At 40.1% G+C, this 14,185-nt stretch overlaps 1 protein-coding gene across 1 annotated transcript in view; it reads right to left on the minus strand.

Annotated features, from left to right (window-relative positions):
- Positions 1-5,829, minus strand: part of Hao1 (hydroxyacid oxidase 1) — a 68,478-nt gene extending 62,649 nt beyond the window's left edge. Inside the window, exon 1 of the mRNA XM_004634288.2 lies at positions 5,656-5,829. Coding sequence (XP_004634345.1) covers positions 5,656-5,792 — 137 coding nt within the window. The 5' untranslated portion in view covers positions 5,793-5,829. The remainder of the gene's footprint in view (positions 1-5,655) is intronic.
- Between the last annotated feature and the right edge of the window lie 8,356 nt (positions 5,830-14,185).

Raw genomic sequence — 14,185 nt, forward strand, 5'->3', positions numbered from 1 at the left:
GTGGTACCAGGGATCAAAATCAGGACCTTGCACTGGCCAGGCAAGCATGTATTCCACAGATCCATCTCCCTGGCCCCAGAGTGTACAGTTCTGAGAATTATGCACACAGGGGCATAAACACCAACACGCTCAAGATGTAAAACAGTTCATTCACCTTCCCCAAAAAATTGTCTTATTTCCTCTTACAATGGAGCTCCCTAGGTCTATCCTCTGATAGTCACCACTCTAGGTTGTAACCCTGCAGTTCTGTCTTGCAGTGTGATATAAATGCAGTCACACAGTAAGTAAGCTTGAGCATGTGGCTTTCCCCATCTCGTACAATGCATTTGATTTCCCACCACATGGCTGCATATATGAAAAACCTGTGCCTCTTGTTCCATAAGCTGCATTCCACCTTCCAGGGCACCACAGGTTGTTTATCTGTCCCCAAGCAGGGACACCTTTTGACTGTTTCTAGTTTGGAATTGATCTAAGTGAAGCCACTGCAGGCTTTCACATGCAAGTCCTTGTGCAATCCTCATTTTTGTTTAATTTCCCAAAGCCATCTTCAAGATGGCGTCCAAAGACCCAGAGGTTAGCTTAGAGTTTTGCAAGATATGCTACATCTACATCTTCTTTTTCTGTGATAGTAGATTCAGGCAATTGCTTTCAAAATCATAATTTGCTTGTTTCAAAATCTTGGAGTGTGTGGAATATTTTCATCAAAAATGTTATACAAGATGAAAAGTATTGGCTTAAAGAGTTTTCCATGCCTGAAAATTATTTTCAATGGCTTCTTCTTTGATTCTTCTGGGTTGATATGAAAATGCCTAACAACCCAACAACCAAAAGTTCAGCAATAAAATTTACAGGAGAGTAGGCTTTCTTTTCTCTTAGCAAAATTTACACCTTCTTTTTGTTGGACTTCATTATTCTCTTCATTAATAACTGATTAAAACTGAAGAAAATATAGCCTTCCTTTTAGCAATTGCTGTACAATAAATGCCTTCAATAGACACATACATACCTGAGCAGCCTTCACCAGACACTTCCTAGATTTAGCACTGCTTGCAGAGAGCTTTAGATTTCAAGGTAAGTAGGGTGAAGTGCGAATTAGTAATGGGGTAACCAAGAAAAGGGTTCCTAAAGAAAACGTCGTTCTCTAGCAGAAGAAAGTCTGCCTTTAATATTGCTTTGAGAACTAGCAAAGAGTCTGTATCTAACCCTTCCTCATATAATAAAGTGAAAACATCCAGTCTCTGGAAAGCATAATAAAGAAGTTTTACTGTGTGATTCTAGGCCACGCCTTTGAACATCGTGATTGTCCTTATTTTATATCACACCACACATTCTGCTGCAGGAGTCTTTTCTTCCTCATTAACCCTCACAGAATGATCCTTTGATCTCCATTTTGGAGGAGGAGAGGCAGAATCCTGGAAGGGAGGATTTTTTTAGGAGCAATAATCTCTAAGTGTGTTCTCAGAATGAGAGAGGAGGGTTTTAATAGCAGCCATTGGCAGGGTAGCCTTGGAAGGCATTAATATTTACTTAGAGCTGGAGGAACAATGAAAGCTTTTACGGAAGGAACACACAAAGCTTCAGGGCATCAGCTGTGTGTGTGTGTGTGTGTGTGTGTGCACGCGCGTGCGTGCGTGCGTGTGTGTGTGTGTGTGTGTGTGTGTGTGTGTGTGTTTGGCAAAAGTGACCTTTTTAAAAGACATGTCCCCATGTTTAAAACAAGGTTCCATCCATCTTGATGTCTCCAGACAGCTTCATGCTTGCCCACTTGGTGGCGCAGTGACCTTAATAATGGTGGGCTCCTGCTTCTCCATGAAGACTGCTCTGGTCTGAGTATATTTACAGTGACTCTTCCATCCCATCGATGCAAAAGTGCAATTCCTGGGAAAAATTAGATTAATCCAATGGAGCAGGGGAATGTATGCCCTCCAAACACCTCTCTTCAGTTTAACATTTTCCAAACAGCATGACTTAACTTTGCAAAACAGTGGCAAGAGCTTTCCAAATCCCACCTTGAAGTTCAATGACTTTTCTCACAATCATACACCAGAGTGCTTCCTATAAACTTCCACTGTGCTCCAGTAGAGCCCCCACCTTAGAAAAAGCCTATAAAGATGGGCAAAACAGGTGAACCACTTGAATATTCATCCTTTGTGCAAAGGGTGGAAAACAGGGTGTCTCAAGATAGCTAAGATCATTATATTACTAATTTCTATTAGTGAATTGAAAGGAACAGTTAGTGCTTACATTGTTTGATCCATTTTGCATGCCTGAATCTTGTAATATGAGCAACTAATTTGAAGAGAACAATATGCGATATAATAACCATTGTTAATTTCCTATCATCTCGTTTTGAAATTCTGGTGCTCTTTTTTTCTTTCATTTTAAAGTTTCTTAAAAAAGAAAATAAGTTATCTGAGTGAAGCAAACTGGGAAGAGATAGCAATGTTTTAGTAAGACTTTAGGACTGTACTTTACAAAGGGCCTCAAATTTGAATTATAAAAAAATCAAGAGATATGCAAACTCCCGGAGTGGTGGCTACTCTTTGAAGATACTTAGGAGTCACCACTTCAAAGCTTTGTGAGTATAGGTCACATAGACTGACCACAGTGAATTCAAGTTTTCAAAGTCCTGTAATACTATCATACCACAATGCATTCCAATTTCTTCATCTTACTTCTCTACTTGAAACATTTATAACATAATACTGTAAAAACTATTTTACGATATTATTTAATATATTTCATAACACTTAGGCCTATGAGAAGAATACTGGAAATGCAATAAGTTTATACCACTTCCTAAATATCGAAATGGGGATGATATCACTTTTACCCATCTGTTATTGAAAAGAAAACCACACAATTATCAGGGTCAGTAAGTGTTGCAATAGGAAAGAGAAGCTCCATTTCTGAAGCCGTGAGGATTTCTAAATACCCAAATTGTGGAATTATTTTATATCCATTATAATTTCCCAAAAAGCTACAAAATATGTACCAGCCATCTTTTATACATTATCTCATTTAAATAGAGGTAATGTATAAAAGAATCAATGTACTATATATTTTTCAAATTAATACCAATCAAATCAGGCCATGAAAAATGTGATAAGCTAACATTTAACCTATTGTTGTCATATTTCAAGTAGGAAATGTCATTCTTCTGGTTCTATTTGTTTGTCTTTTGTAATTTTTTTTGTCATAGTAATATTAGAATCCCAAGTCTTACCCAAGAAAGGTCTTCAAGCACATGCTGGGTCACATGAGTGGCCCCTGTCTCCAGAACTCGAAAATGTGGTTCTCAGATCAGAGTACAGAGAGATAAAAGCTGTCACTGAGAGTGACCTTTTGTGGTACTTGTGGGAGGTGAACGTGCATAAATTTCATAAGTGTCTTTGAAATACCCTGACCTTGTGTTACAATGAGTTACTGAGGTTTGGTTGTTTTGCAGTCTTTTCATAAATCAGAATAAAAAAATTTCAGGACAGTCTCCCTCATGCTATACACCCAAAGCTACAGCCCATGCACAGGACATAAAATCTATTCTTAGCCCCATGAGACCAGCCAGATGACCCAAGCAAGTAATCAAGCTCCACCCCTCCCCCTGCAAGTCACAGAGCCAAAGAGGAACTGAGTTTCCCCATAGATACCAGTCCTATTTGATACAGTCACGCTCAAGTACATGACAATAAAAAGAGCAACAACAATCTTCCATAATTGATACATGATATATTTTTTCTTAAAACCAAAGAGACAATGAGAAAGATTCATGGGAAAGATGGCATTGCAAACCAGTTGTCATTGTCTGTGTTCTGTCCCTACATTGCTCTGTCCATGTGTAGGATGGTAGGTAATACAGCATTCACCAGAATGATGTCTAATTTGTATTGGCCACAGATGCTTTCCAGGATGATAACTTGGATGTCAGCAGGCCCTGTGCCTCACTAAGTCTCTAGAATTTCTAGACTGCAACGGCTGCCTGTCTGCTCTTCTGCACCCTTTTTCTGCTTTTCTGAGTCCTTTTCTGTGTACATCCATTCAAGCATCATCAGTAAGGACACCAGGGAGCCGCTGGAATGTAAGCTTCTGATGGTGGGACCAATGCTTGGTCCTACGCCTGGTGGAAGCCCATAGTCTCAATTGTGGAGACTGCTATAAGCACAAATTAATCACAACTGATCTAAAACCTGCTGGAGGACCTAAAGGCTGGATAAGGACCAAGTAGGTAGTCACCGGAAGCACCACTGAGCCGCCAGCTGCCCCTCCACCAAGGCCCTGCAATTTCTCTGGGCCTGGTGGCTTTTTTGGATGAAAAGACAGCATTCAGCTCACTCCCACATGCATCACATTACCAGAGATTGGTGGAGTTCACAGAGTGGATGGAGGCCTGGAAAAGGGTTAGGGCACAAAATGTGGACCTAGCCCAACACATTAAACAACAATGGGAAAAGAACCTGCATAATCTCAGCCCTCTCCATTCTTAACTTCCCCTCCCCCTGTGAATTCTGGCATTTGCTGAGTTCTTCTCAGTTTCTTTTGTTGTTGTTGTTTTGTTTTTTTTGGCAGAACCTGGGATTGAACTCAGGACTTTGCGCTTAGCCAGGGAAGCGCTTATTCCACTGAGCCATCTCCCCAGCCCCCTCTTCTCAGTTTCAGGGAATACCTGAGTCAAGGGTGACAAGGGTTGGAGAGAGGACCCGGTGTCCTTCTCCAGTTCCTGCACTGACTAAGGAATTAACCTTGCAGGAGTGACTACAGTGATTTCATTTCTTCTAATTTATATATAGAAAAGTTGAGTAACTTTGTTCTGGATTAAAAAAAAAATCAAAAGAAAGGCAAATTCTCTCTCCCTAGACACTTTGTGCATTTTTTTTATTCAACTTAATCATCATCAAAGAGTAGCTATAATGCTCACTGCCTTTATCAAAGGATGTTGTGGATGATGGATAACGCTGACAGGGCACAGCTTGTAGAGCACTCTCCTCCCCAGCTCTGACAAATAACCATTTTGCTGGCTGCTGGGAGGAAACCACCCTTTAAAGTTTATTTCTTGTTTTTCTTACAAACAGAACATAAACTCATGACACAAGCACCATCTTATGCATCGAAATGTGAAAGTCAAGGAAAACATAACTTGGGATGAGGGATGAAGCGCTTTGAAGGAAAGATGAAACAGCAGCATTGAAAGATTAATGTTCCTCCAACAAATTAAAATCTGAAGGGAAAGTTTAGACAACAGCAATTAATATGAATGGCAACCCAGGAAGCCAACAGGACGGGAGTGTCCGAGGCTCTGCTCCTATGTGGTTCAATCATCGGAGCGTTAAGATGGCTATCTTGTGCTCACAGTGTCCTACAGCCTAAGGACAAGAGCAAGAGTCATTCGAATTTATCACTATTTCTATGCTTAAGTTAAATATGATAATGAAATTTAGAATTCATTTTATGGTCACTATTTCAAGAGTGTCCAAGACTTGGAGTATTTTTAAACAATGTAAGAACCTAAGTCTTCTCGTATCCTTTAAGGATTTTCCCTTCTTGGGTAAGCACAAATCTGGAAGAAAATAATTCCACACCATCAGCACTCACCTGAATCTTATTTTGAAACACTGACTTTGTGTAATATTAAATACTATTTTTAATTATATATTTTCTTACCTGGAAAATGCTGCAATATTATCAGCCAAGGTTTCCTGATCATTTGCCCCAGACCTGTAATAGTCATAGACAGACTTTTGAAGGACTGATTTAGCCTGTTGCTCGTAGTCATTGACACAAACTAGCCGGGGGAACATTTTCACAAATTCTTGTGACCTGAAGTGTTGTGGGGTTTTGTTTCATGTGCTCTCTTCTACTCCCTGATAATTCCGTTATTTGTCAATTATTAATGGGCCTCTACCAAAGTTCATATTTAATTCTCTATCACTTGCATCAAGTGAGCAAACATTATATGCTGAGACTTTGAGATTTCATTTGAAGGTTCTCTGCCAAAGAACTCCTCAGCCATAAAAACTGGAGCATGGGGAAAGAGCTGGAGGTGAAGAGTATGTCACATTGAAAAAGTAAAGGAAGGAAGCAAAACATAAAGACTTAAGCAGTACTTACAGGAAACTGCTCTTGGTTCAGATCTACTGAAGGCTGATTCCTCCACACGGAGAGACTTTTGCTCTCTGCATAGTCCTCAGAAGGGACTAACCTCTCCTTTTCCTTTACAATTAAATTATCAGTGAAAAACAGCTTCCCAAACCAGTGAACTATCCAGTAAACACAGGGCTGCTACACAATATGAAATTTAGCTAGAAGCAAGCATTTGGCTTTCACACACATGTGAAAGCCACGCTTACTGCCCATTGCTAGGGAGTCTCTGTTTGCTCTGTGGAAGGTGTAAAGCAGTTCCATTGCAAAATGCAAAGTACTCTCTCAGTCTAAAATTCTTTAAGACTGGAAATCCTAGTGAAGATTTGAATTATTCAGACACGATTGAGGACAACAGTTGAGTCATCAGTCAGACCTGGGTTTCAGTCTAGGAGCACCACTTTGAACTGTTCCCCAGTGGCCTGCATCTGGATGAGAATTTGCTCTTGAACTTGAAGCATGTGTTTATTTCCCTCCACAGGGCATGCTAAGCATGATGGAATCAAAGCCCTGTGGAGCAGCTCTCGACCATGACTTCCAGGAGATGTTGCGTAAATACCCAGAATCCCTCTTTTCTCTGGTGGGATTCCTCATGTCCCAAGCTTCAGTTGACCATAGTGTGAGTTTGTTGAGAGCCAGCACCATGCTCACTGCTGTCCTTGCAGTCCCATTTCCCCACCCCTCAACTATACTCTCCTCCCACCCAAATAGACCCTTTATGTTCAGATGCTTATCTCACAGTCTCCTTTTGGTAAAACCCAAGCCAAGCCAAGGAGAAATATTAATACCCACTCCAAGGGGTGGCTGTGAGGAGTGAGGGCTACATCACCAGTGCAACACTCAGCACACAGTAGGTACTTCATGAAGACCCCTGACTCTCACCCTCTCAATAGATTTTACCAACATTCTTTTCTAAAAGGCTATCTAAACACAATCCTTCCTATACATGTATCAGTCAGGGTTTTACTAGAAGCATAGATATAACACAAGATGTACAAATATATAAGAAATTCTGCTATGATTTGTGTCTAGTTGTTCCCCCAAAACCTCATGCAATCATGGGGCAGGGACTTCTAGAGTTTGAAACTAACTCAAGATCCACTGGGATTATGGGTCTTATTACTGCTGAGATTATGGGTGTTAGTACTGTTGGGATTATGGGTGTGTGTATCTTTCCCAGTCTGGAGATAGCCTGAATGCAATTTAAGGGAGAGAGGCTTTCTCTCTCTCTCTCTCTCTCTCTCTCTCTCTCTCTCTCTCTGTTGCCATTGTTGTTCTGCCACCATGAACTGGATGCTCCCTGCCCTGTGCCACTCTGCCTTGGAGTCAGCCAAGTAATGACTGAAACCTCCAGTAACTGTGAACTAAATAAACCTTTCCTTCCTTCATTTTGGGTGTTGGATATTTGTCCTAGCAATGAGAGAAGAGTAACTGAGACACATTCCAAGATTGGTTTACAATGGTCATCCACAGAGTTAAATGAGGAAGTGTGCAGAAGGTGTGTACACACTGGAGACCAAAGGATTCAGTTCAAGGTCTGGAGCTCACAACAGTGTTCTGTGCAAGTTCCTATCAGGATGCCGATGGTTCTACAACAGAAGGCTGATGAGTCAACACTAGAAGACTGAAGGATCCAAAGCAGAAGCCAAGAGTCTGTGCTAGAGCCAAAAGATGATGTCCAAGCTAATGGTGAAGACCGGAGCTCCTCTAAGGAAGAATTGGACCCTCCATCCTTCCTCATTCCCCTTTAAGTAATGAGTCACTCTAGAGTGAGGCCTCCACACCCTAGGGTGTGGACTTGCTGAGCTGATTTAGTTAAGCTCTTAGATTCTCAAGTTGACACAATCAACCACTACAATACAAGAAAAAAAAAAAAAAAGAAAGAAAGAAAAAGAAATTCATGGGGTTCCAGAGCTATTTTGTAAGTATGTTGGTCCTTTTGAATATTTCAACCCTAGATTTCCTATCAATTCATGTGTACTCTGCACCCTCTATGGAAAGGCCTTCCTATGGTAGTATGTCCATAAATATCCAGATACTTTGGACAACCGCCTTTTATTTACAAATTTCCATAGTGTATACAGGGTAGCATCATATCTTCTACTGGATAGAATCCCTCTAAGTTTATTTTTGAGAAGGGAAAGCATCTAAGGTAAAAAATTAGTAGGGCTCACTAGGTGACCTATGACTTAATGTTGACCTGTGGCCCCAGAATATTCGCACAGCCCAGTCAGCTCTCACTCCAGGGTAATAAAAAAAGAGCAGGAAACAGGTGGTAGATTAAATCCCTTTCCACTGCTGTAAAAGTAAGTAGAAACTGAAGATGTTCATACTGAGAGGGAAACCAGCATGAGAAGTGTCAACTCAATAGGGCTTTCCCAGAAATATTAAATAATTACTAAAAGGAAGAGCCTTGATGTGACTATGGGTTATCTTTTAAATTAGGATTCATACTGAATTAGTCTAATGTTCACAAATGCTTACTTCTTACATCAGTGAGGTGATAGATAAAACATGACTGGTTAAAATTGCTTTCAGAGGGCTCAGTCCTCTCCACCAAAGACACCTCAGTTTAAAGTGTGGAACATCAGTTGCTACACTGAGGAAATTCTAAAGAGCTCAGTTTCATAGCAAAATCATTATGAAGGTTGACCCAAGGGCCCTTAATTGCTGCTAAGTGCGTCACGCAACTAATAGAATTGTGATGAAGAGGCAGTGTTAGCACTGTGCAATAAGCCTTTAGCAGGTCAAGTCCTGGTGAAACAACACAGAGAAGTGATGGCCAGAGTTTCCTAAAGTGGGATCACGGGCAGACGCACGGAGCATCCTGCACACGTGTTCCACCCCCAATGGGCGACTCCAGCCCTTTGCGTGGTCGGGAGCTGTCCAGGTGACTCTGATGCACAATATTGTTTTAAAAAAAATCCATTGTCCTGCACAATGGAAAAGAAAGGAGGATTAAAAAAAAAAGATTACTGGAGTTTAAAAAGCAAACACCCTCCACCTCCAGTACTACTGCAACTCAACAACTGATGTCCAGCACCACTGTGATGAGCAAACTCTGCGAGGCGATCCTCATGTTGCACAATTAATATCTTGCATAGAACTGAAAGAAGCTATTGGATTGTAAAATAGCTTTCGCTAATGTGTGGTGATTCCATGCCTACACAATCTCCTCTTCTTTCAGAGATGATTTTCAGCACTCCTCTGGGCCTGCTTTGGTGTAAGAGGCTGGAGAGGCTTCTCTGAGCTGCCCAGGCCCTCCTCACCCCACCCTCCCCTCCTACATTTGAAAGTCAGGCTGTAAATGTGACCACAAAAGCACCTGCTGGGGTCAGCCTCCGCCTTCACAGGGGCCAAATGACTTGGGGAGGGGCATTTTGGCTTTGATTTTGGTTTGCTTTTACAATGGACTTAATAAAATCTTTTTTAATCATTACATAATAATTTTTATTAGGAGATATTTAGAATACATAATGAACATATTTACCATGAAGTACTGGCGCATAGATGTATCACATCTTGATCCTGTTTTTACTTCCTTTCTCTTTCCTTTTATATCTTCCCAACCTCAAATCCCTTCCCACTGATACAAAGATTATTTTTTTCTTTTATTATCTTTCTTTTAACTTGCACTTTAAATTACTTACACTTTGGCTTTCTCATATAGGAGGAAACGTAATGCTTAACATTCTTTGTGCTACTTCACTTAGCATTGTGGACTCAGTGTGCACCCTTTTCCTGCAAGTGACTGAAGTTTATCCATATTTATGGATGCATAGTGTGTGTGTGTGTGTGTGTATTATATATATATAATATATATACATATCACATTATATTTATTCATCAGTTCATGGGCATATAGACTGCACCCACATTTTAGCTACTACAGATTGTGCTGCCATAGACATGAATGTGCAAGAGTCACCACTGTGATATGATGACATTCTTAGCCTCTTCAGAAAGAAATGCAGAAAATGTATAGCTGGGTCAAATGGAATTTCTATGGTTAGCTTCTTAAAAAATCTTCACACTGATTTCCATAATGGTTATCCTACTTCACACCCCACTCAGTGTGGAAGGGTTTCTTTTTTCCCACAGGCTCACCAAAATCTGTTACTTTTTGCATTCTTCATGATAACGTTCTGCAGTAAGATGGAATCTCAGAGCTGATTTGATTTGCAGTTCTCTAATGGCCAATGAGACTGAACATTCTTTTCACATGCCCACTGGTCCTTTGTACTTCTTGTGAGAAGTGTTCATTTTAATTTCCCATTTTTTGATTAAGTGTTTCACTTTGAGATGCACTTTTTTTTTAGGTTTTTAGAGGGTTTTAGGTCTTAGAAGGTTCTACATATTAACCTTCTATAGAGTAGCTGGCAAGATAATTTTCTATTCTAAGATTGTCTTCACTCTACTGTACCTTTCCTTTGCAATTCAGAAAGTTTTTAGTTTTATATGCCCCATTTGTTGTTGTTGGTTTACTTCTTGTGTAGCAGGGGATCTGAAAGTTTTTATTTTGCCTATGTCTTCAGGGATCTTAGTTATATCTCAGTAAAATAAGTGTTTTTGTTTGTAAATCTCTTGGATAAATTTTGACTTAATTTAGTACACAATGAGAGATACGGGTCTGTATTCCTTGTTCTGCATATGGATAACTAGTTTCTTTTTTTCTTTTTTTCTTTTTTTTTTTTTTTTGGTGGGGGGTGGAACTGGGGATTGAACTCAGGCCCTTGCACTTGCCAGGGAAGCACTTATTCCACCAAGCCATCTCCCTGGTCCCTAACCAGTTTCTCTTAGCAGCACTTGAAATGAAAGGCTAAGGGTCAGTGATATAGCTCAGTAGACTAAGCACTTGCTTAGGTAAGCACAGGGGCCAAGTTCCAATCCCTGGCACTGTATGTTGTGCCAGCCCCAACCCTGGGCACACTGAGCAGGCAATGGAGTCCGGGTCTGGTGGTGCATGCCTGTAATCCCAGCTCTAGGAAGGCAGAAGGATTGCTATGAGTCCGAGCTGCATAGTGAGACCTGGTACAAGAGGAAAAAAAAAAAAAAGAGAATTCCTAAAATGAAAAGCTAGCTTTACTTTACATGTATTGTTGGCTTCTTTGTTGAAGATCAGAAGGTTGAATGTGCTTGGGATTGACTCTAAATTCTCAGTTCTATTCCATTGCTCCATCATTTTGTGTGTTAGTAACATCCTGTTTTGACCATTGTAGCTTTGTAGCATAGCTTGAAATACAGGACTTAGGTGCTTTCCACTTTGCTCTTGTTGCCTAGGATTGCTTTTTTGCTCTGGGTCTCTGCTGGTTTCACGTAAAAACTTTTTTAAATGTATTTAGTACAGGGTCTACAGGTTCTCACTCCACAGATGATCCTCCTGTTTTCAGCCTCCCATGCACTGGGATTATAGGCATGTGCCATCGTGCCCAGTCTCAATCGCTGTCTCAGTGTGCCATGGGGGCGGGGCAGGCATGACACACCAGGGATCGAACCCAGTCCCTGTGCTGTATAAGCTGTAGTCTGCTAAGTTATGTCCCTGGCCCTTGGTTTCACATAAATTTTAGTGTATTTTTCCTAGTTCTGTGAAGACTGCTGTTGGTATTTTTGTTTGGATTCAATTAAATCTATATATTATTTTTTGTAACATGGCAATTGGGAAAAATATTGATTCTGCCTATTAAGGAAAGCAGAGAATGGCTTTCTATTCTATCCTTTTTTATTTCTTTTTCAGAATACTATAGTTTCTGAAACAGAGATTTTTCACTTTCTCAGTTAGCTTAATTCCCAGTTGTTTAATTTTTTTAAGTGTAGTGTGACTGGGATTGTTTTTCATGTTCTTACTTTTACATGAGGTGTGTCACCTGTGGGCAATATATGGTTGCATTTTATTTTTTGGTAAAATCTGCCATTCTGCATCTTTTGATTGGGGAATTAAGACCATTAGCATCGAGAGTTATTATTACAATGCATTTCCCAAACCTGATATTGTATTAATTTTCCAGTGCTGATTCCTTTATTTCTTCTTTTTCCTCTTCACAGCTCTCCAGGTAGACATGCACTTTTTTTTTTTTTTTAGCCCATTGGTGCTCCCATCCTTCCCACGTCTGTTTAGAATTCCTTCACATATCTTTGCCAGTGTGGGTTTAGTGATCACAGATTTCTTTAGGATTTATCTGTCAAGAAAAACCTTTACTTCTCCATCAATTTTCAAGGAGACAGAAGCCTGAGTTGATGATGTCTTAGGGCTGAAAAGTTTTCACCCCAGACTCTCTTGCCCTTTGAAGACTGTGCTGAGAAATCCACTATTATTTTCCTAGGCTTGCCTGTAGAGATTATTTGCTCTTTTTTCCCTAACAGCTTTTGCTATTCTTTGCTTTGATTGAATTTCTGAAATTTTCATCATGATTGTCATAGAGAGGTTCTTTATTGATCATGGCTATTGAATTACTTCCCTAGATTTGGAAAAGAAGAAGAATCTAATAGATCACACATTCAGTGTTTTCCTAACATGACAAAATACCATGCAAGCTAAATACCAGAGAAAGCCTTGGAATTATAAGAATTAAAAAAAAAAATTACAAGATGACTCAAAAGTTATTTACAAATATAGTCATTGAAATGACAGCAGAATAAACTCCAAATCTAGGAAAGGATTCAAGTACAAGCGGCACATAAAACTCCAAAATCACAGAAAGGCAACTTGCTTCCAGGTAAGTGGATTTTTCTTTTCTCATATAAAAGCATTGCCCTCTGAGGTCCAGGCTTTGTGTTTACAAACTTCTGGGAGAACTTTTTGCCTCTTAGGCACTGCAAAGATAACATAAATCAGTCAGCAGTCAGCTGCACGAGGTGTGAAATTTGAGATGGGAAGAAAAGGGGCTGACGTGGGCTTCTGCTGCTGTAAATTAGCCAGCTCTTCAGTCTTTGTTGTGAAAGTGATATGACCTGGCTGCAGTTCCCCCCAGTGCCCTTAAGGACATGAAAAATGGAGAACCAGTATACCTGGAATCTCAGCTCTCTGGAAGACTGAGGTAGGTGACCATCAAATTTGAGCCTGGCTTGGACCATTTAGTGACCTTTGTGAGATGCTGTACCAAAATAAAGACTAAAGATCGAGTTTTGAAAAGCTTTAGGGTTCAACCCCTAGAACCAAAAAAAAAAAATATCAAAAAAGAGTTACAATTTTGCATTGAATCAGCACACTAAGCTGTCCAGAGTAAAAGTGGCCTTAGCTTTCCACTTACTTTTGGGGGCTCTTGCCCTTACATATCTTACAAGATATTTGATGCCTTTGGAAATAGGTTGTTATATTTAAAATAACCTTTGATTATTTTCAGCAGAACAGCTAAACTAGGATGGTACAGGTCTACTCACTTCACATGAATATGGACAGTATTTGTCTACTAACTACTGGTCAGGAGTTATTAGCTTTTGATTGCTTTTTCCAATTATAATACATGGGATGTGTACACAGGGAATTTTCTACTGAATTTTCCTATAGAGCAAAAGGTTCTCCCCTTCCTTGCACTGTCCTTTCACTGGTAATATGGTCCTTCAGCTTCCCAACTTTGTATGGGATTCTACATGATGCCTTCTCCTCCACTTTATGCAATTACAAACACCAGCATCCTGTTTGAACAAGGTATAGTTGATGACCTTTGGGTGAAGTGGTATAAGATAATTTCCATGAGAGGAACTTGGGGAAAGCAGAGTTTAATCCAATTAGGCCAGCCACCAAACACCTCCCAAATAGCAAGTCAGGAAATGTTCAAAGCCATTTTTTCTTTGTCTCAACTCACATACCTTTCTGGTTTCTAGGGCAACCACAATGGACTTCTGCCATCATGAGTTAGAGGACTGTTGTGGGAATTTAGGATGACATAGGGTGTAATATATGTTTTTCACTTAGTTTTATTTACCCTCTTTTATCTCTTTTATGTTTACAGTATCTTAACAAGGATGGGAAAGGAGTGAGGCTGTCCAGGTGTCTCCTATCTCTAAGATAGGTTAGAGACTGAACTGGAGCTACTTTTGCGAGGATAAAATTAAC

Source organism: Octodon degus, unplaced genomic scaffold (assembly GCF_000260255.1).
Source record: "Octodon degus isolate 3935 unplaced genomic scaffold, OctDeg1.0 scaffold00060, whole genome shotgun sequence".
Classification (NCBI taxonomy): domain Eukaryota; kingdom Metazoa; phylum Chordata; class Mammalia; order Rodentia; family Octodontidae; genus Octodon; species Octodon degus.